A 20,970-nucleotide genomic window follows, 5' to 3' on the forward strand; every position below is an offset into this window, starting at 1 on the left:
TACACCATCCTGTGATTAAACCACATCTTAACCATAAGTGGCATTTTTTTTTTAAAGTCACATTTTTCAGGTGAAAATTACACATTTTAGTTCAAATTTATTTGATTACAAATACTGTTGAATTATAGGTTGCTTTGAATAAGCCCAATGGAGTGAAATTCTTCATTTAAAAGTAATTGTAAATATTATCTTTATTTTTTTACAGTGCATTATTCTAAGAGCGACGTAAGTAAAATTTGCTATGTAATGTCGAGTCATCCTTTCTAAATTCATAGACAGTCTTGAGCAGTGCTCATTGAAGTTTCTAATAACCTGGCATCTTTGCAGTGTTCCAGATTACTTTGAATATTTTTTCTCCTTTCCTTAAAATTAATTACTCTGGATAAATCTGCATATTTTATTATTATTCTTGTGTACCATAAGGAGAGCTGTTATACAATTCATCCAAATCTTTTTTAACAAGGGCTTATTTACTAAAGCACCCATTTGTGCCAGGCATTTTGCTTAGTGCTCGGGACACAGTGGCTTCATTGGGAAAATGTAGCTATAGCAAGGCAACTGTAGCATAGTGGGCTAATCTTGTGAAAGCAGTTGTATGGTGCACAAAGTGGGGACACTTAACCTGAACTTGGGGAACCTGAAAAGTTTCCAGAAAGAAGGGACTTCTAAGCTAAGACCTGGAAGATGAGTAGTATATGTTTAGCTTTTCTCTTGGCTGCCATTTATATTAGTACTGCTGTATTAATTAATATATGGTTCAGATTTGTGGTCCACCCACCTCTTGTCCTTTCTTTTTTAGAAAGATATATTTTTATTGATTTCGGAGAGGAAGGGAGAGGGAGAGAGAGAGATAGAAACATCAATGTTGAGAGAGAATCATTGATTGGCTGCCTCCTGCACACCCCCCATTGGGCATAGAGCCCACAACTTGGGCATATACCCTCCACCAGAATCAAACCCGGGACCCTTCAGTCTGGAGGCTGACACTCTATCCGCTGAGCCAGACCAACTAGGGCTCTTGTCCTTTCTATGATTAGTATTAGTAATATACCAAGAGACAAGCTTATGAGATGGTATGATTGCTGTAACTGGTTCCCAACTTTAGGCTCTCAACTGTACATGTATCTGTTTCTGGTTTTTCTAAACCTTTTAAAAATTCTGCCTGTTCTTGGGCTATATCACACTTAGATAGTAGTGAATTTATAAGTTAAGTCTTAAAAGAAACATTTTTTAAAATTTCACTTTTTACCCTCAAATTTGAGGCATTGAAACCATTGTGTACATATCAATTTTACATATTAAGGTATAAGATTGATTACAACTTTCCTAGAAGACTCTTCTACATTCTTAGAAATGGTTAAATTCTCAAAGTATAGTGAGTTGGTCATTGTATCTCAGGTAATAGTTTAATAGGGTAGTTTGTTTTGGTTACATCATTTGCATATTTTTGTTGAATTTGGATTTTTAATTTTTATTATTGTGTTGTAATTCCATCTCAAAGATGGGGGGAGAGTGGTTAATTCAATCATGAAAATGGTAACATAATCACCACATCCCAGGATAACATGAATGTGACAATTGAACAGGACTCCAGTGCCTAAATCAGTGTCCTGAGGAGAGTTGGGGTTTGCTCCTGGAACATTAGGCAGTGTTTGGGGAGACACGTTTGGTTGTCACCACCTGGGAGTGTGTTACTGGCAGGTGGTGGGTAGAAGGTGGTGCTGGGAAATATTCTACACTCCACAGGACAGCTTCCCACAACAAAGAATTTTCTGGCCCCAAATGTTAGTAGTACCCAGGTTGAGAAACCCTATTCTAAGTGGATTGTGGATCTATATATGGTGAATCTAAGAATGTGATGACTTACATAAGCAATTGGAAAAAAAAAGTGAATAGGAATTAGAATTACTATGACACATGCCTGGAAATAGATTTTATTGACTTTTTGAGTCATTTGCCTCTAGTCCCCAAAGTTTTTGGTTATCCAGAGAAAAGAGTATTTATTTATTTATTCATTATAGCTCATAGAATGCAGTAGGTCCTCGGGTTATGTCTGAGTTCTGTTCCTATGGCGCGACGCAACGTGATTTTTCTTGTAAGTCGGAACCCACTTACATAAGCACCTACGTATGTCACTCACATGGAGCACATGCACAGCAGTAATTAAGTGAAACAGTAAAAAAAATTTAAAAGAAAGATAATTCCTGACCTTTACTTGTGGAAAATAAATAATAAAAAACTTAAAGCACATATGTACATACGTCGAAATGACGGAACTTTTTTTTTTTTAATAAATAAATGGGAGATGGTGATGTAACCACGAAACGATGTACGTTGAGTCCAACGTAACCCAAGGACTGTTCGGATCAGTACTGCTAGAGGGCAGTTCTATATTTTGGCAAGAAAGGGTCACTGGTACCAGTGCCCACTGCCCCACTGTCTAGCTTCATTGGCTCTAGCATTCTCCACTCCTATTTTTGCACCTGAATGTCTATGAAATTGGGATGCATTTTTAATGCATGGTATCTTATAATTAAAATTGCCAGCCCTCTTGTCTTTTATTATACTCGGTGGAATTTTAAACTTGATAAAATAATGTTGTTATGCTTTCTAATCTTACTTTGCACAGAAGGAAGTAGTAAAAAAAATAAAATAAAATTGCAATCTCTGAGGGTATTTACCTTAAGTCTATGCCGAGTGAGAAATGTGTGGCAGGAGATCGAATGACTTGCTATTTCATACTGCCTGTGCGAAGAAAGATGCCTGCATGAGTCATGGACATGGGAGAAGAGATTACATTGTTACACCTTCTTTAGGATACAGTCATTGCTAATAAGAGCTATTTCCATCCTTCAAATAATTTGCTAAAGGCGGCATGTTTTAGCCAAACATGTAGTACCCTGAGTAGCTTTACAGAATTACTTGTGAGTGAAAGTATTACAACTTTTAACTTTGAGGTTATGATACTGGGATGAGTAAAGTGTTCCCATTGCATCTAAATACTGCAGTAGGTTAGGAATAGTTCCAGTGCTTAATGAAATCAAGGGTTACAATCTAGTTCCCAGAATTTCTCCAATTGAAATATTAATTTTTAAGTAAAGTGTGTTCCTTGGACAGAGATTTAATGAGAAATCTCCATAATTTTGGAGTCTCTGTTGTCCATATATGTAGGATCCTGAAAATGCTTGATGCTTTTCCTTATGACCTAGTCTGAGTAAGGAGCTTCCAGTTTCATAGAAATAGAATGAGAAAAGAAACCTGACTGTAATGCAGGCCATTGACCTCCAGGCTGTCTATTAAAACCCTGGAGGTGGATGTAAATCGTCTCTGTCGGAAATATACGGCAGTTTTGTTTTGTTTTTAATTTATTAAAACTTATATAATTAAAATTAGGGTAACAACTTTCTAAAACTTGAAATTGGTGGTTTTCATGAATGTCAAATGTCCATTAAATGATCTGTAGATGATACATTTTGAGAGGCAGTGTTCCAGTGCTTGTTGAAATAAAATTTTAAGTGTTGGGAGGAAAAAAATCTAATGACCTACCAATTCTCTTCCTTCTCCTTCAGGGTTAGCCTCGAACTTGTGTACCTTTTTCTCCTCCCCCCTCCCCTCCCCTCCCCTCCCCTCCCCTCCCCTCCCCTCCCCTCCCCCCTCCCCTCCCTTCCCCCCTCTTCCCCCCCCCCCCCCCAAGGGCCGGAGAGAGAAAGAAACATCCATCAGCTGCCTCCCATTAGTGCCCTAACTGTAATTGAATCTGCAACATTTTGGTGCATGAGACAAAGCTCTAACCAACTGAGCCATCTGGCTGAGCCACCAGGCCAGGGCCTCTTTCCCCTTCTTAAACTTTGTCCTTGTTACTGCTGCCCTTCTTCTGGCCACCCTTGTTGTTAGAGTTCCTACACCATATTTTTAGTGAAACTGACTTATTTCATTTATCCATCTATACTATTAGTATTTGAAGACACAATAGAGATAATTAACTCAAATTTCAAAACTTATTTATGGAGGATTCTTATCTGGTACCTGCTTTAACTCTTTTAAAATATCAGATTTCTTTCAAGGGTAATTTGACTATTATTTACTATTATAACCATCACTATGTGATAAACATTCAATCAAATCATTTTTTCATTTGAGGTAAATTAAAAATTGGTTGATTTTGAAACTTTATTTTTTTCAGGCAATTTGGTTATTTGGAGGGGTTCTGCTTCATTGTAGTTAATGGCAAAGCCAGAATTGCAGTGCAGGTCTCCTGTTTTCTCAGGCTGCAACTACTCTTTTGCACTGTATTATTTTGCAAGGTAAGAAGCCAGGCCTTTGACTTCGAAGATTGATCTCCTCTTGGTAGTTATTAATAGTTTGTTCACTTTAAAGGCCCAGATAGCTATGTGGGATTACCTAGATTTTTTTTTTTTTTTTTTTTTTTTTTTTTTTTGCGGGGTGGGGGAACATTAAGCATTTGCGTAGTCTCAGAAATGTCACTCTGTGTGTTCTGTTCCTCTCCACTAGAATGTCAGCTGCAGGAACTTTTCTGTCTTCATCATCCTGTGCTGGACAGCACCTAAAAGTCTGGCCCATACGAGCTTGGAATCAGTACTTGTCATGTGAATGTATGAATTTTCTGTTCAAGATTTCCTTCCCCAAAATAAAAGGAGGAAACATCTATAAGCCATTTGTAATGCCTTTATCTAACTGAGTTGTAATCTTCTCTGCAAGGAACAGACATACATCCTTTGGAGATAAAGGAGGGTGTTGTTGGTGGTGTTTGTTACGGTGGTATTACCTGGTTTGAAAATGCTTTGAAATATTGCATATGCTCTGATTAAACTTAGCTTTTTAAGTAGGGATTGTTTAATCAGCCTTTGGCACATTTTCAAAAGCCTCAGCATAGTTGCTGGCCCAGTACCTGTGGACACTAGTGTCTGGGACAAATTTTTTGTTGTTGTTAATTCTCACCTGAGGATATTTTTCCCATTGATTTTTTAAAAGGGGGGGGAGGAGAAGGAGGGAGGGAGGTGAGATAGACTCATCACGCCCTGACTAGGGCTGAGAATTGAACCGGCAACCCAGGTACATGTTCTTGATCAAAGCTGTGACTCTTCAGGTGCAGGCCAACACTCCCACTTGGCAACATCATCCAGGGCTGGGACAATTTTTTTGGTGGAATTGGGTGGGGGAAATGATCTGAAAGAAGTTCAGTGAAAGTAAAACAAAGATAGTCCTTCCCCATAGAGTTATTTGTGCTTCCCTAGATATTTATTTATTTATAGTTGTGCAGTTTATTTTTATTCCTATCAATGCAGCCCGTAGAGGTTAATTCTATTTCAAACATCTGGCAGGATCCTGCCTGCCAATTGTGGAAGGGAATTATTTGGTCTGTTTTGTAGCCTTCCAACATCTTTCTGCAGTAATTGTCTTGGCTTACACTGTATTTCATCTTCCTCTCTAATCCAAGAGGCCCTCCGCAGAAAAGCATCTTGAGGAGCTTCAGATTACTTAATGACAACTGACTCTACATGTGTAAAAACTTCAAAAGATAACAGGACTACTGAATTGCTTAGGTTGGTTTTAGTGTGTGCCTGTAGAGCCTATACCTTCAAGGTGCATTTGTTACCTAGCAGAGTACCATTTGTGCTGAGCATATTTTTATAATGTAACGTTATTGCTAGAGACCCACTTTCCCACAAATAGAGAAGGGTTATCTCTCTATTGCAGTGATTTTCAGCCTGTGTGCCTTGGTGCACTAGTGTGCTGCAAGAACTTTTAAAATGACAACAGCCAACACAATAGTCATTTGGTGTGAATGAATTGAAATACCCCCTTTTTTGGGGGGGTCAGATTGGCAAGAAAATCTTTAAAAAAATTTTTTTTGTGTGTGCCTCAGAATTTTAGTAATTTGTTTGTGTGCTTTGAGATGAAAAAGGTTGAAAATCGCTGCTCTGTTAGGATCACCACTCCTGGCCTTTAGAACAGTCTTGCCTTGCTAGCTCCAGTCATATCACCTGTGGGTTAGGGCATGTATTTTCCTTTTTCCCCTTGGGAATTACTAGTTTTGATCACAGAGTGATTTAGGTGAAGCCTTCATCCAGCTTCCTCATGGTAGACTTCCTGGTCTGGATAGGACAAGGGTAGGAGTGACATTCTGTTGGGTCTCCTGCTGAGAGCTGGGTGTTCTCTGGACCTTTGGCCCGTCGTTCTTGCTCTTCTCTATGGTGTATCTTTGGTGATCTTAGTGCTGTCTGTGCTACTGTTTGGCTGCCGCTGAACTGAACTGATTACTGACGCACACTTAGCCACTCCCCTTCTTCCCCACCACATACATACGAAGGAATGAAGTTCCCTAAGAGCCAGGACCACATTTGGATGGTTCTCCATTGTATCTGTCATGGTTACTCTCTTGAATCTTGAGGACTTTTGAGAATTTGTGAAAGCCTTGGATCCTTTTTCTACAGGTGCATATGCATATGGTTTTGGGAAAAGGAGATTGCTACAGGAAAGGTAACATGGCCTCCTTAAAAACAAGCCACAGGTTTTCTAACCTCAGATTTATTGTGGTTGCTGTGAAGATTTCTGCTTGATCATTTTCTCAGCATGGTAACTCTATATTCCTTATCCTATAAAAATAAGTTTGGACATAGAGGAGCATGTAGGGAAAAAGATGGGAACAAGAGAGGGTGAATGAAGAGTGCGGTTATAAGTACCTCTGTTTCTCTGATTTAAATGCTTCAAAGGAAATTATTTGCCCTTACTAACCTTTTCTATAATCTCTGTCACTTTTAATTCTTGCTAGCTTTCTCTTCTTTTGTTTGCAGTTAAGGATACTCTTAAAAGATTGCCTTTCAGTCTTTTTTCTTTTTTTTTAAATGTATTTTTATTGATTTCAGAGAGGAAGGGAGAGGGAGAGATGGAAACATCAGTGATGAGAGAATCATTGATTGGCTTCCTCCTGCACGCCCCTACTGGGAATCGAATCCGGAACCCTTCAGTACATAGGCCAATGCTCTATCCACTAGGCCAAACCGGCTAAGGCCAGGCTTTTTTCTTATAGCACCTTTAATACTGACTTTCTAATCCAAATTGTCCTGATGTTTGAAGGTAAAGGAAACTATCTTTGGATATTTGAGGCAACCAGAGTGGATCATCCCACTTAGTGATACTCGGCCCATTATTGGTATAAAGCTGTTTGTTATCTATTTGAGTTTAGCTACTTCACTTGGGTGGGCTGCATTTCCAATAACCTTTACTCAGTCCTCTGGGTAAGCTGGCACTACTGCTCAGTCCTCCCTTCCAAACCCCCCCCCCCCCCTTCTCAGTGTTGTTTTTAAAGTCACCTGTTGGGGAGAGGGCAGGGAGCTATTTCCTTTATTTGGAAGATTTATAAATAGGATCAGGAGATAGAAGCCTACAGAGCGCAAGCAATTATATTGTTATGTGCACAGTAATAATAGAACATCCAAGATTACTTTTTCTTGAAATCTAATTTCTGTACCTTGTCTTTGTTATTGAATCTTTTCTTCATTATACTGAATATAATTAGCTTATAGGTTTTTTTCTAAGAAGTATTTTTTCCTCTTACAATTTCTTTTCATGGTAGATTGTTTTTTGACCATATTCACATTTGTACATATGAATTCTATTTCATAAAGTGGATGTTACAAATTCATAGTCCTTTTTGTTTAAGTCACATATACAGTGTCTAATCTCTTTCTCCATTTTCCTGATTTTTCCCCCCTACTCCCAATATGGAGATGGAAAAAGGGGATAAGTTTGCACAACACTCTAGGACCACTGTAGTCAGACCCAATTCTCCAAAAATTTTTTGACTCTGGTAACTAACCTAAACTGGATTATAGGTAGCATTTTTGAGTAATAGGTGATGTTGCAAGTCTGTTGAGCTCTTTAGTTTATTCAGTGTATTGAGCTCTTGTGAATTATTTAACTACAGTATGAAGTAGGTACTGTTTTCTCTCCCATTTTACAACGGAGCAGATCCAAGCTCAGATAATTTGTAGTAGGTTACACAACTACTGTGTGATAAAGATGGTATCTTTCTTAGCTTGGGCTGCCTTAACAAATACCATAGCCTGGGTGGTTTAAACAATAGGAATTTATTTCTCATAGTTCTGGAGACTGGAAGTCTTAAGATTAAGGTGCCAGCAAATTTGGTGTCTGGTGAGGGCTGTCTCCTTAGGTTGTTCACAGCCACCTCCTCACTGTATCTTCACTTCAGTCCTCAGTACTGCCTGTGGGGAAAACATACACGTGTGCACACACATGCGGGGATGGGGAGGGGGGAATGAGGGGGGGGGAGATATTGCATGTTTTTCTGGTTTCTCTCCTTATAAGGGCACTAATCCCATTGTGAGGGCCCCACCCTCATGACCTCAGCTAAACCTAAGAGAGAGACAGAGAGGGAGAGAGAGATTGCATGCTTTTCTGGTTTCTCTCCTTATAAGGGCACTAATCCCATTGTGAGGGCTCCACCCTCATGACCTCAGCTAAACCTAATTATTTCCAAAGGCCTCATTTCTAAATACCATTATATTGGGGGTTAGGCCTTTAATATATGAATTTGGGTTGGGTCACAATTTGATCTATAGAAGATGGTATTCAGACCAGGTTGGAAACTTGAGATTCTAAGTAAGTAGTCTGGTACACCATCCTATTCCCTGCTTCCATAGTTTAGAAGTGCTGGTACCCAGAAGGCAAGTTGGCCAGCAGTAGTGAATTCTATCAGTATGGGTGTATATACTCGTTTAATATCATATGTATTGCACAATTCTTTTGCCAAAAACACACAAAATCGCACATCCAAAGGAAACATGGAAAATAAGAGTAAATATATGACCTCACTCCCTGGAGAACTATTGCCATTACCATTTTAGTATATTTCTTTCCAGTCTTCCTCTTTAGGAGAAAGGACTTACATAATGGTTTTATATGATTCATAGTTTTATGTTCTGCCTTTTTTCTTTTAGCATCTCATCATTCCATGCCAGTTATATTTTTTAGAACCATTCTAAATGATTTTTGCCTTGAAGAAAACAAATTTGAGAGCTTCCAAGAAGGTAGATGACGGTATGAGCTTAGTGTGGGAGAAGTAGTCAAGATTGATGACTCAGAGCCCCTCAACGAGAGAGAAAACATAGAAGTGGCAGGTGTGGAAGGTGGAATTGATAAATTCAGTGTATACTTTTACAGAATGTAGTACCTATGAGGCCCCCTGAAAATGCTCATTAAGTAAAGAGCCATCTGGACTGGATGTCAGTTTTTTAAAATTGTCATCATCAGCCCTGGCTGGTGTGGCTGAGTTGGTTGGGTATCATCCCATTCATCGAAAGGTTGCTGGATTCGATTCCAGTCAGGACACATGCCTGGGTTGTTGACTTGGTCCCTGTCTATTAAAACCCTGGAGGTGGATGTAAATCGTCTCTGTCGGAAATATACGGCAGTTTTGTTTTGTTTTTAATTTATTAAAACTTATATAATTAAAATTAGGGTAACAACTTTCTAAAACTTGAAATTGGTGGTTTTCATGAATGTCAAATGTCCATTAAATGATCTGTAGATGATACATTTTGAGAGGCAGTGTTCCAGTGCTTGTTGAAATAAAATTTTAAGTGTTGGGAGGAAAAAAATCTAATGACCTACCAATCTCTTCCTCCTCCGTCAGGGTTAGCCCCAAAAGGGGGCGGGGTCAGCTGACCAACCTCCTGCAGCCCCTCCCCCTGGCCGACTCCACCCCTGATTGGTCCTTGGTCCCTCCCCCCAGCCAGCTGAGTCCTCAATTGCCCCCCCCCCCCTCCAATCGGACAGGGCTGGCTGGCCAACCACCCATGGCCCCTTCCCCAGGCCACTGGCCCCTGATTGGCCCCCGTCACCCCATTCGGGGGCAGTCCGGCCAACCTCCCACAGCCCCTCCCCTAGCCCCATTCAGGGGCAGGGCCGCCAGCCCACAGCCCCTCCTCACGGCTGGACCGGCCCTAATCGGGCTGACTGGGGCAGACCCACTGGCCAACCTCCCACTGTCTCCTCCTCCTGACAGGCCCAGCCCCAATCTGCTGATTGAGGCCGGGTGGGCCGGCCCGGACCCCACCCGTTCATGAATTCGTGCACTGGGCCTCTAGTATTTTAATAAGCACCTAACTGTGCCGGCATTACTTTAACACCTGATACAGAGCTGAAAATGTGACACGGGTGTTACCTGTCCTCTTGAAAGAGTCTGTTGCATGAAAAAAATATATTTTTCTAAATCTCTAAATTCTCATTTGGTCTTCTAATATATCAAGCTCTTAATTGTTGCAAGAGATAGCAGTGGCCAGTAGGTTATTCTTTAAATGAGACTTCTTTGTGGTGAGAGGTAAGGGGTCTAAAACTCTTGGTACCGTCAAGGTGAATTCACTTTGTTTGTATAAACAGATCTCAAATGGCATCGTACAATTAATTAGTCACTGTTATCTAATATCCACTTATGTGCGTGTGTTTTTATGACCAAGGGCATATATATTTCAACTTCTGATAACCGCAAAGAAACAGGATCTCCTGGATGTGTTTCATGAATTGGGTAAGAAGATAACAGTATGAATTTGTTATAGTTTGTACGTGTTATTTTATTATTTTCTGTGAAGAATCTAGTTCATTTCATAGAAGACTTCTTGAGACACATTAATTATTGACTTCCAATAATTTTCAAAACTCTTAAAAGGTTTAAAAGCTGGAGTGGCAACCCCCTTCCTCCCATTCCCTTATTCTCAGCTTGGTATTAAGAAGAGATTATTTGTCAGAATTCATCAACATTTTAAAGAAGAAATTAAATCACGAGGACAAATGAACTATTTAAATATTTTCTGTACGATTATTAAGAAAGGAAGTATTTTTGTTACTCCAATTTAAATGGAATAGGTAGAGTAGAAATTATATTGGACACTTTATTGTGAAAAATTGAACTGTTACCACACTTGTTAGGCAGTCACGGGGGTGGCCTTCATAACAGATGTACTAATTGAAAGAAAAAAGGATGAATACGTGGTACAGACTGGGTGAAGATAATATGAAAGTTTTAAGAAATGTGTGTACTCCATTGTTCTCTCCACCCAAAGAAGACTCGTATTTAATTCTTTTTCCAAATGCACATTCTGTTTGCGTAAATCTACATCTGCTACTAGCTTTGAACATTGCCTGAAACGTATGTGCAGCTTGGCAGAAAATCTGATATGAAGAGAAAAGTACAGGATCATTTGTCTTGTTAAATAATGGAGCAGAGCCTTCACAGCTCCTACTCTCCCCGTGCTTGCTGGTGTCCCACGGTGCTGCTGGGAAAGCGGCTTGTGATTATTTTCTTAACAGTCCTGCATGGGTTAGCCCTCTGCTAGAACACATAGGAGATTCTGATGTATTTCACTTCGCTATTCTGTTTGTTGAAATCATTGATTTGTTTCAGAGTTGTGGAGTTTTGTTTGTTTGTTTGCTTTTAAAGCCATCTCTTGATTGGGCTTAATTTGTTTCTCTGCTACAAAGAGTGTGTACTAGATCTGGTCTCTGTTCCCTTACTTGATGTGTTTGTACAGGTCATCTGTGATCTGAGCCAGTTCTTAGTTATAAAGCAATCTTGGCATAAGTTTCAAATAGTAACATAGAATGAAATATTTTAGGAGTTTGATTACATATTTGCTATAATTATCAACTTTGACATTTAAAAATCTTTGAAGGTAGTTTCATCATTTAAAATCTTACTGGACTGGTAAATTATTGGTTAACTTAGTGGTAGTATCAAACAGGTACATGCTGCGGTTTCTGAAAACCTTTAGAAATTGTGGATTTCTGTTGTATTTCTTTATTATGCTTTATTTCTTCAGAAATAGTTTATACTTTGCCAGTAAGAAGAGATGAATTTTTGTAAATGGGTGGTTGCCTGGGCTTTGAAGTCCGATTCTGAAGTAAAATTGAGTCCTGCCACTTTACAAGCTGTGGGAAACAGCTTTCTAAAAGGATTTCAATAATCGTGATTAGCTCGTTAGAGTTATTGTGAGGAATAAAGTGAGATAACATATGTAGATCACTTAGCAGGAAGTCTGACATAATAAGTGCTCACTAAGTGCTAGTTTCTTTCTTGGTGCTTAGCTCTACCCTTTCCCTTCAGGCTATACTATCTCTATATATTTCAAATATAATTTTATAACATTTTAGGATTTGATACAGTATTAAGTCATTACGGCAGTAGATCCATTAAATTTATAAAATTTAGATTAGGTTACTTTGTCCTTTAAGAGTTCCCTAATGAGATATCTGTAAAACATTTTCTTCCCCTTGATCTGAGAGAGCTCGAGTTTTAGAGTATACTGCAGCTGTACCAGTAACTGTCTACTTTCTGCTCATCCCTAGCCTGGCCAACTATGGGCTGTTCTTTGTTCCTGTTTTTCAGAGAGAAATTGTGTTTCATGAGGGCTCCCTTAAAATAATGAAATAAAAAAGATAATTTTAAAAATGAGAGTGAGAAATTGAAGGTGAAAAGAATGCTAGCTAATTATTCGACTCCTACTGAAAAGCTTCTAATCCATTGTCCTCCTGGTGATTGTTTGGCAGAGTAACTATAGCATTTAAATATAGGACAACATACTATTTTCAGTGTTTTCATATTTGGAGACAAAACCAGAGAAAGCCCAACAAATGTGGTGGATTTTTAAAAAATATATTATTGATTTTAGAGAGGAAGGGAGGAGGAGGGCGAGATAGAAACATCAGTGATGAGAGAGAATCATCAATCAGCTGCCTCCTGCAAGACCCCTACTAGGGATCAAGCCTGCAATCCAGGCATGTGCCCTGACTAGGAATCAAACCTTCACCTACTGGTTCATAAGTTGACGCTCAACCACTGAGCCTGGTTGTGGTGGATTTTTGAAAGGAATAGTTATTGGGCAGCCTGCCTCAGTTAAGACAGTTTTTTCTCTCAGCAATTTAAAATTGACTGTTTTGCAAAGGATATCTGGAAAAAGTGAATATGAATATATTGATGCCAGACTTCGGAAAATTATTTAGTTTTGTAAACCAGGCTCTTCTTTGCTTCGGAGAGACTTAACAAATTAAGACAATTGCAAAGGTTGGAGAGATTTTTAAAACTTCAGCTCATTTTTACAATCCTTTGAAGTTTTGTAGCACCACCTCAGTTACATCTAAGTGTAGCTTTTGTAGAAAATTGAATTGGCTTAGTAGTAACTACTAATTTGTCTTTGGATTTCATTTGCTGTGTACTACTTCGATAGGGTGTTAGCTTTTTAAACTACGAATGTTTCAAAAGTTCTTTTCTAAACTTTTCACTATGCAATTCTGAGCCCTTCTGTTGAATATTGTCATAAACTCTAAAATAGTCCCCCCTTAAAAATTTTTCCCCCTTGCTGTTCATCTTTGAGAAATTCCCCAGGATTATTTAGCCATTAACTCAGAAGTGAGTATCATTGGTTGAAATTGCTGCTTGGGTTTCTGTTAAATAAGAGAACTTTAGAACGAAAATGAAAGCGTGTCTAACCTGGACCAGCTCTACAAAATTGCGTATAAGTGCTTGTTTCTTACTTCATTGACCTGTATTAACTCAGCAGTGCAGGAGTTGAGGCACTTTATGTCAAAGGGCCCCATTTTTCCATTTCCTCTTGTTTCTTTGAAGAGATTCTCTTTGTTCTTAGGTGTGAGGCACTCCCTAGATAGGAGTGAACCTTATCTCTGCCTAGTCACGTCTTTTATATCCTCCTATTAAATAAAACTCCAGCCCAGGAACATGAGGCTGGCTGGCATGAGAAGGCAAACAGTTCCAGCTCCCACTTGCCAGAGCCTGTGGGCTGACACAGCATTGTCAGTCACTTCCAGATAGTAGGAGCCTGAACCCCGTGCCTGGGAAATTAGTGCTATACCTCAGTTGGGTTTCTTGTTTGTGTACCTACCCACCCTTAATATAACTCCTGAGAGAGACTAGCATAGTCACCCAAGCATTTGTCCCGGAGATGAGAATCTGGAATGACCATTCCTTATTTTTTTTTAATAAAATTTACATGTCACCATTTCAGGATTTTTTTCTTTGTCTCTTCTGTAGGCCAGAGGGGTAAGTAGGTGTGGTGGCTGAGATCTCTTCATTAATGGTGCTGCCTGGAAGCACACTGTTGAGACAGTTAGTGTAGTGGTCGTCAACTTTTCAGACCTCACCAACCACCAGTGGCCCACGGACTATAGGTTGGCGACCACTGGTTTACATTTCTTATCTCTACTTAGGTTTACTAGGATTCGTTTGCAGGTTTTTGGTTTTGGTACTTTTGAAAACTTGGGTTGGAGGAGGAGAAAAAACTGAGTGGATTAAGAAAGACAAGGACTACATATCAGAAGGACACAGACCTGAAAGTCTGCAGAGATAAAGCAATTCACTTGGCTGTGAGTTGCTTCTTGTTCCTTGGCTTGTATATACATAGAAAAAAAATCACTTCTTAAGAATTTTGTTGAATCAAAATGACCTTTTCAAACCATGCAATTATTGGAGTTTTATATGAATAATCCTGGAAAGGACTGGCCCTCAGTGCTCCCCAGCTTTACTTTGGAGCTCAAGCACCCCATCCTTACCTTGTCACAGATCACTTGTAGTCCTTGTTTTTTCGTGTGGGGTCTCCAAGAGGACATTGTATCTTCTTTTTTTGTTGTTGTTTTTTTAAGTCGTGTGTTTTTGTTTGATTTTTAAAATTGGGGTGTTAATTCCAAACCAAGATAGAGAATGTCTGGAAATTTCACATAGAATAGGCCCAGCACATATTTTTTGTGTGTGTAATAGTGAAATATCATTGCATTGTAGATTTTCAAAAGCATTTTTGTCAACTTGCCTCTCATTGATCTTAACTGTTAAATTTTTATATTCATCTATAATATTTAGGACATATGAAAATTTTAATGACCTTAAAAACAAGTTTTTATTAAAGTATTGCAAAATCTGTGTCATGGTTTTCTGAGCTGTAGAAGCAGAAAGTGGAAGTGTCTCCTTCTGTCTCCAGTAATATCTCTCTATTTCTATATTCTGATTCTCAGAAATAAATACAATGGAGGATGATGGTAGGTAACTCCATAGGATGGCAGGCCTCATCCCTTAGTCTCTTCTCTTGCTGAGAGAAACACTTCATTTTCATTCTTTTCCTTTTCCAGTGGGCTGTAAGGGAGGTAAGACTCTGGATGAAGAAGGAATTTGGAGGTTTGCTACTAATCATATAGTTCTTTACTGCCTGCATCCTGAAAATGCTATTGGGGAGACTTAGTAAGATATTACAGAATATCTTTCAGAGAAATGCATTGCTTTTTAAAGTATTAATATATGCTGCCTCAAGGCCTTTTTTAGTTTATAGAAAAATCATAACTTATAGTTACCATATCTGATGAACAGTGTGGAGTCATAACATTTTGCCTGGGATGAGCTCAGATCTTTCTGGAGATGGGAAAACTAAGCATCAGAGAAGGCTCATTAACTGGACAGCATGATTCCCCACGGGAGAAATCTCAGAGCTGGCATGAGAACCTCGATCTCTAGATTCAAGTCTTTTCTTCTTTTCTACTAGAATCTAACTTCGGTCTATGTTATAGCTAAATGGTACACTAACATGTGCTTTGGAAGTATTGATTGTTTAAAAATTATCCTAGAAAATCATGTTTGTACTGTCAATTGCTTGGTAATCTCTCCCCATCTCTTCTTCCCTGTCCCTTTAAAATAAATGGTAATTTGTCTGGTTCTCCCTTTACTTGTGATATTGAAACTTTTTATTTGTAAGTTAAATTGGATTAAATTTTGTTGGCCAAATATGATTTTACTTTACTTTCAAAAACTTATGGAATTTTAAAGCAGTAAGAAACCATAGCAATGGTTTTGTCCTAAATTTATGTGACTGATATGAATCTGTTAAACTAGCTGGGAAAGGGGTCTCGTGTGCTAAAGGGACAAAAATTTAAGAGAAAGATAATTGATATATTATTATTATTATTAATTTTATTCCTCTTCTTGAGACCATCATACTGTGTATAAAAGGAAAAATGGAAAAAACAATGTAATTCTTTCTAAAAATATTCTTATTAATTTCAGAGAGGAAGGGAGGAGAGAGAGATAGAAACATCAATGATGAGAGAAAATCATTGATTGGCTGCCTCCTGCATGCCCCCATTGGGGATCGATCCTGCAACCCAGGCATGTGCCCTTGACCGGAATCAAACCTGGGACCCTTCAGTCCCTAGGCCAACACTCTATCCACTGAGCCAAACTGGCTAGGGCAGTGGTTCTCAACCTTCTGGCCCTTTAAATACAGTTCCTCATGTTGTGACCCAACCATAAAATTATTTTCATTGCAACTTCATAACTGTAATGTTACTACTGTTATGAATCGTAATGTAAATATCTGATATGCAGGATGGTCTTAGGCGACCCCTGTGAAAGGGTCGTTCGACTGCAAAAGGGGTCGCGACCCACAGGTTGAGAACCACTGGGCTAGGGCATCAGTGTAATTCTTGAGTAGTTGATGAGTTGGCTGTTATTTTTTAATTATGAAGTATAGAACCTTCCTTGGAATAAGCAGATTTATAACTTCTTTGCCTAGAAACAAGTGTTGAAAAATAAGACGGTATCCATCCAAGGAAGGTTCTTTTACACTTTATGATCCTGAATTTTGTTTGCTTTGTGAAATTGTAGTGTTATAACCAAGGAAATGATAGACATATAACCTTACTTTTGTTGAAACCTGATTGTGCTTTAAAAATGAAATGGTTAGATTTTGAATTAAGAAATATATTTACTCAACATAGTTATGCTTTCATTATGTAGAAAGAGCTTAGATGTTATATTGACTATAAAGTTTTCTACTCTATCACATATTTGCTATTCATTATTGGGTTATATTGCTCTTCTAACGTTTTATTTATTGTCAGTTTGCACCTATTTTTCTAGTAATGCTGCTTTATTATATACATTGTAGTTATTAATCTGACAGAAGCAAAAGTCATCCAATCTTTTTATTCCATACATGGAGATTAAAATAAAGCTCTAGTCTAATAAAAATATTATATATTACTTAACACAAAGCAACACAGAAATAAGAAAAAGGAATTCTTTTTTAAATTTAGCATATGCAGCAGGGGGCACCAGATGAAGGCAAAAATGAATTCTTATATTTTAAGCCGGCTACAGCTTGTATCCTGTTCATATTTAAATAATGTGGTAGTTTTTTCCCCATTAGTTTTCTTAATGGTTTTAACTTTTCAGTTCTCAAAGCTGTGTTGAAGAAGACATTGATAACAATTCTCACTTATTGATTCCAATGAAATTTCTTAAAGCCAGTTTAGTAATTACACAAATTTTTTTTCTTAAGCATATACTATTTTTAAGGTTTTCAAAGGGGGAGTGGAAACTACATTTAATAAATCATCCCTTGTTTAGCACAGGTATTACTGTGTTTTTAATACCTTTTCTACAAAATGTTTTTTCACTGATTAAAAAAGGAAAGTCCCAGTGATTTGAAATGATTTGAAAGCTTATTTTTTTCTTTGTATGTGAGCTGAATGAATTTTAAGTCTGGAAACCTGTTCCCTTTACCTAATAAATAGTTGTACAGAAATTATATTGATGGCAGAATTCAATAATTTCTCTCTTATCCCCCTCCCCCCCTGTTTAGTCCAATATCAGATGGAGATGATGCGGAGCCTTCGCCATGTCAACATTGACCATCTCCACGTGGGCTGGTACCAGTCCACATACTATGGCTCGTTCGTCACCAGGGCGCTCTTGGATTCTCAGTTCAGCTACCAGCATGCCATTGAAGAGTCTGTTGTTCTCATTTACGGTTTGTAGGAGTTTCCTTTATTATTCTTTTCTTCCCTTAATATTATTACTGCTACTATTTTTGCTTTCTGTCTTTTTGCCTCTAAGAGCAGCCTGGCAGGGCTTCTCAAGTAAATACCAAGCCTGTTTCTGCAGCAGCCTCAGCAGCAGCTAAGTCTAGACAGGGTTTCCTTCTTTCTGTTTATTTTTCTTGCTATCAGAGCCCTGATGTGTACATTTTGGAATGCTGGAGTAGCTGCTTCATTTTTATTCCTCCATCTCCCCTCCCTCATTTGAAGGGGCTGGTGGAACTAGACCAGATGTCTAACAAACCCCGATTGCTGGAGTGTCTGGCTCTGTACGTGACTGACCAATCATAACACAGCGTGCCAAGTTTTTTTTATACCTCTGACAGCAGCGTACAAAACCTGGACTGTTTCTTAGCACAAAGATTTTTTTCTTTTCGGCCGATTTAATGGTGTTTCCTCAAGCTCTCCAGACCAGATGTTCTGTGCTGTATCAGAACTGTAGGCAATTTAACAGCTTTATAGCCTCCCCCTCCCCGCACACTCACAGTTTGCCATATCTGGCAGACTTGCATATAGTTTCCAGCTGAGAAGTAAATGTAACGTCCTGAGTATCTGTCAGAAAAAATACTAATGAATACGATCAATCTTATGAGCTGCCCCAAAATTGTTTCAGTATGTTAACAATTGGATTACAGTAAAGAACAAGTTGTTAAAGTGTACTTATATTGGCTGGAAACATTGCATCATCAGACCTTGATGAATTTTCCACTTGCTTCAATCTATTTTGGTTTTCATTTTATCACCTATTGCTAAAAGTTTCACTGTGTTAAGTTTCAGACAACATGAATGTTAACACAGGTTTTAGGCGAATATTGGCATGCCAGAGCCGTTATCATGCAGCAAGTGCTAAGCTCCCTTACTCATGGACTGTTTAAGCAGTTAGTTTTGACACAATGAATTTCTCTAAAACTAAAAAGACACTTTTGTCATAGCACTTTGACTTTAGTGATTAAAAAAAAATTTGCTTTAACAAAGAAATTTAAATAATGCATATTAATATGGATAAATTTTGTTTGCAGGGCTATTCAATTAAATTATTTGACCGAAGAACCACACAATTGCATGCACTGAATTTTAATATTTAATACTCATCAGCATTTTTCTTCTAATTATAACATATATATATATAATGTATAGAACATATATTTGATTTTCATCATGATTGCTGGTTCTAGCTGAGGAAATTATTTTACCTATTACAAGTAGGATAAGTTCCTCCATTTTCACTTCCTATTTGCTATACTGGTTTGAATCTGTTTCAAATTGTGTTCTGATTATTTATTTTGATCTTTATTTTGTAAAGATTATATGCTAAATAACAAAATGTGCCCAGAACCAGTGTCATTCAAGCACTCGTCCTGACAAAATTCTTAGTAAATTTTTTTCTCTTTTTCTCATTTGAGATCCCATAAAAACTGCCCAAGGGTCTCTCTCACTGAAGGCATACAGACTGACTCCTAAACTGATGGAAGTTTGCAAAGAGAAGGATTTTTCTCCTGAAGCGTAAGTGTTTGGGGGCCTATAAGGCACACAGTAAAGGGCTGGGTGTTTTTCTTTTAAGATTTTAGTTTGCCACATTTATTGAATCCTTGGTGGCATGGAAATGTTTTTGCCATGTCGATGGAAGAAGTTTTCTGCATGGCCGAGTGCCACTTGATTTCTTCCTTTCCATGTTTAAACTGTTCTGTATGGAGGATCTCATCTGTTGTTCTCACCACGGGCGGATTCAGTTGGAGTGGGAATTAATTAGCTACTAGGCTTGAAGAAAAAAATGATTAAATAATGGGAGGTGGATGAACGGTCATCGGCTCTCAGATCAGATTGGAAACTCTGTGTCAGTCTGGTTGTGAGCTGTGTGTCTTATTTTCTGAGCTCCTGTTTCATGGGTGGGTGTGTAAACATTTTAAAGATTCAGTAAGGAATGCAGCTTACTGGAAATATTATGGGTGCAAGTATGCATAGAATTCATGAAGCTGTTTTGTGATCCTACACAATGGCATTGGAATATTTATGTTAAAAATTCTAAGAAATACTCAGAATTCTTCATTTTGTGTTCATTATAGGAATTTTTATTTCTTATAGTGGCTTTAACTTCATGTAGGATCGACAGACAGTTCATTGATAGTTTCTCTTTTGAAATTAAGGTGCAAAGAATTTAAAAAGAAAAGCTAACTCACGAGTTTCTGGGTATGGTAGCTATAACTAAACTATGAGAAGTTGCATTCTTGCAAATTTACATCTGAAGCATTCATGTGCAATATTCTATGAGTAGTATTCTGCTAGTTGTTAATCTCTCCATTTCAGTAGGCTTTTAAAATGAACTTGCCAAAAACTTGAGTATTTCTCTTTTCTAGCTATTTATTTTAAATGTTTTAGAGATAGGTTATATAACATAACTTCCTATGACACATTTTATTATCAAGTAAAATTTGAAGATACCTGATTACAAAGAGGGAATAGTTTCTTTTGCCAAGAATCTTATTTTCTGGGCTTATAGTGCAAACTCAGATCGTTTTCAGTTATCCAAATCTCTCGAGCTGTGCTCGACTGTAAAACATTCTCTCCCTTTTTAGAGAGCTCTAATGAAACAAAGATCCTGGAGAGGGCCTGTAATTAAGGGAAAATGTATGAAGTAGTCAATTTAACATTTATTTCTGACCACCAGGCTAAAGTATTTTTAACACGCTTCACAGATTGAAAAAGGGAAGTATCACCTTTGAGCATATGTTTGAAGAAGTGCCGATTGTAATTAAAAATTCACATCTAATCAATGTCCTAATGTGGGAGCTTGAGAAGAAGTCAGCTGTAGCAGATAAACATGAATTGCTCAGTCTTGCTAGCAGGTAAGAGGTCCTGCCTAATGAATGTGCCTTTTTATCACTTGCTGCAAAAGATTCTTTTATTTAGACTAACCTATCAAACAAGAAAAAAGAATTACTTAAGCACATTTGGAGGTTACTAAGACATGTAACAACATGTAGTACTTGTCCTGCCTTGCTAAGATCCCAGGAAAAATGCCAAACTGATAAAGTGAAGCATTGTTTGAATACAAATTAGTTC

At 38.1% G+C, this 20,970-nt stretch overlaps 1 protein-coding gene across 2 annotated transcripts in view; it reads left to right on the forward strand.

Annotated features, from left to right (window-relative positions):
* EIF3H (eukaryotic translation initiation factor 3 subunit H) overlaps positions 1-20,970 on the forward strand; it is an 84,166-nt gene that overhangs the window by 50,625 nt on the left and 12,571 nt on the right. The window contains exons 3-5 of one of the 2 annotated variants that reach the window (XM_059671865.1): positions 17,676-17,843; positions 19,314-19,413; positions 20,604-20,753. In XM_059671865.1, the coding sequence (XP_059527848.1) occupies positions 17,676-17,843; positions 19,314-19,413; positions 20,604-20,753 (418 nt within the window). The remainder of the gene's footprint in view (positions 1-17,675; positions 17,844-19,313; positions 19,414-20,603; positions 20,754-20,970) is intronic. The other variant, XM_059671867.1, reaches the window with a different exon arrangement.

Source organism: Myotis daubentonii, chromosome 17 (assembly GCF_963259705.1).
Source record: "Myotis daubentonii chromosome 17, mMyoDau2.1, whole genome shotgun sequence".
NCBI lineage: Eukaryota > Metazoa > Chordata > Mammalia > Chiroptera > Vespertilionidae > Myotis > Myotis daubentonii.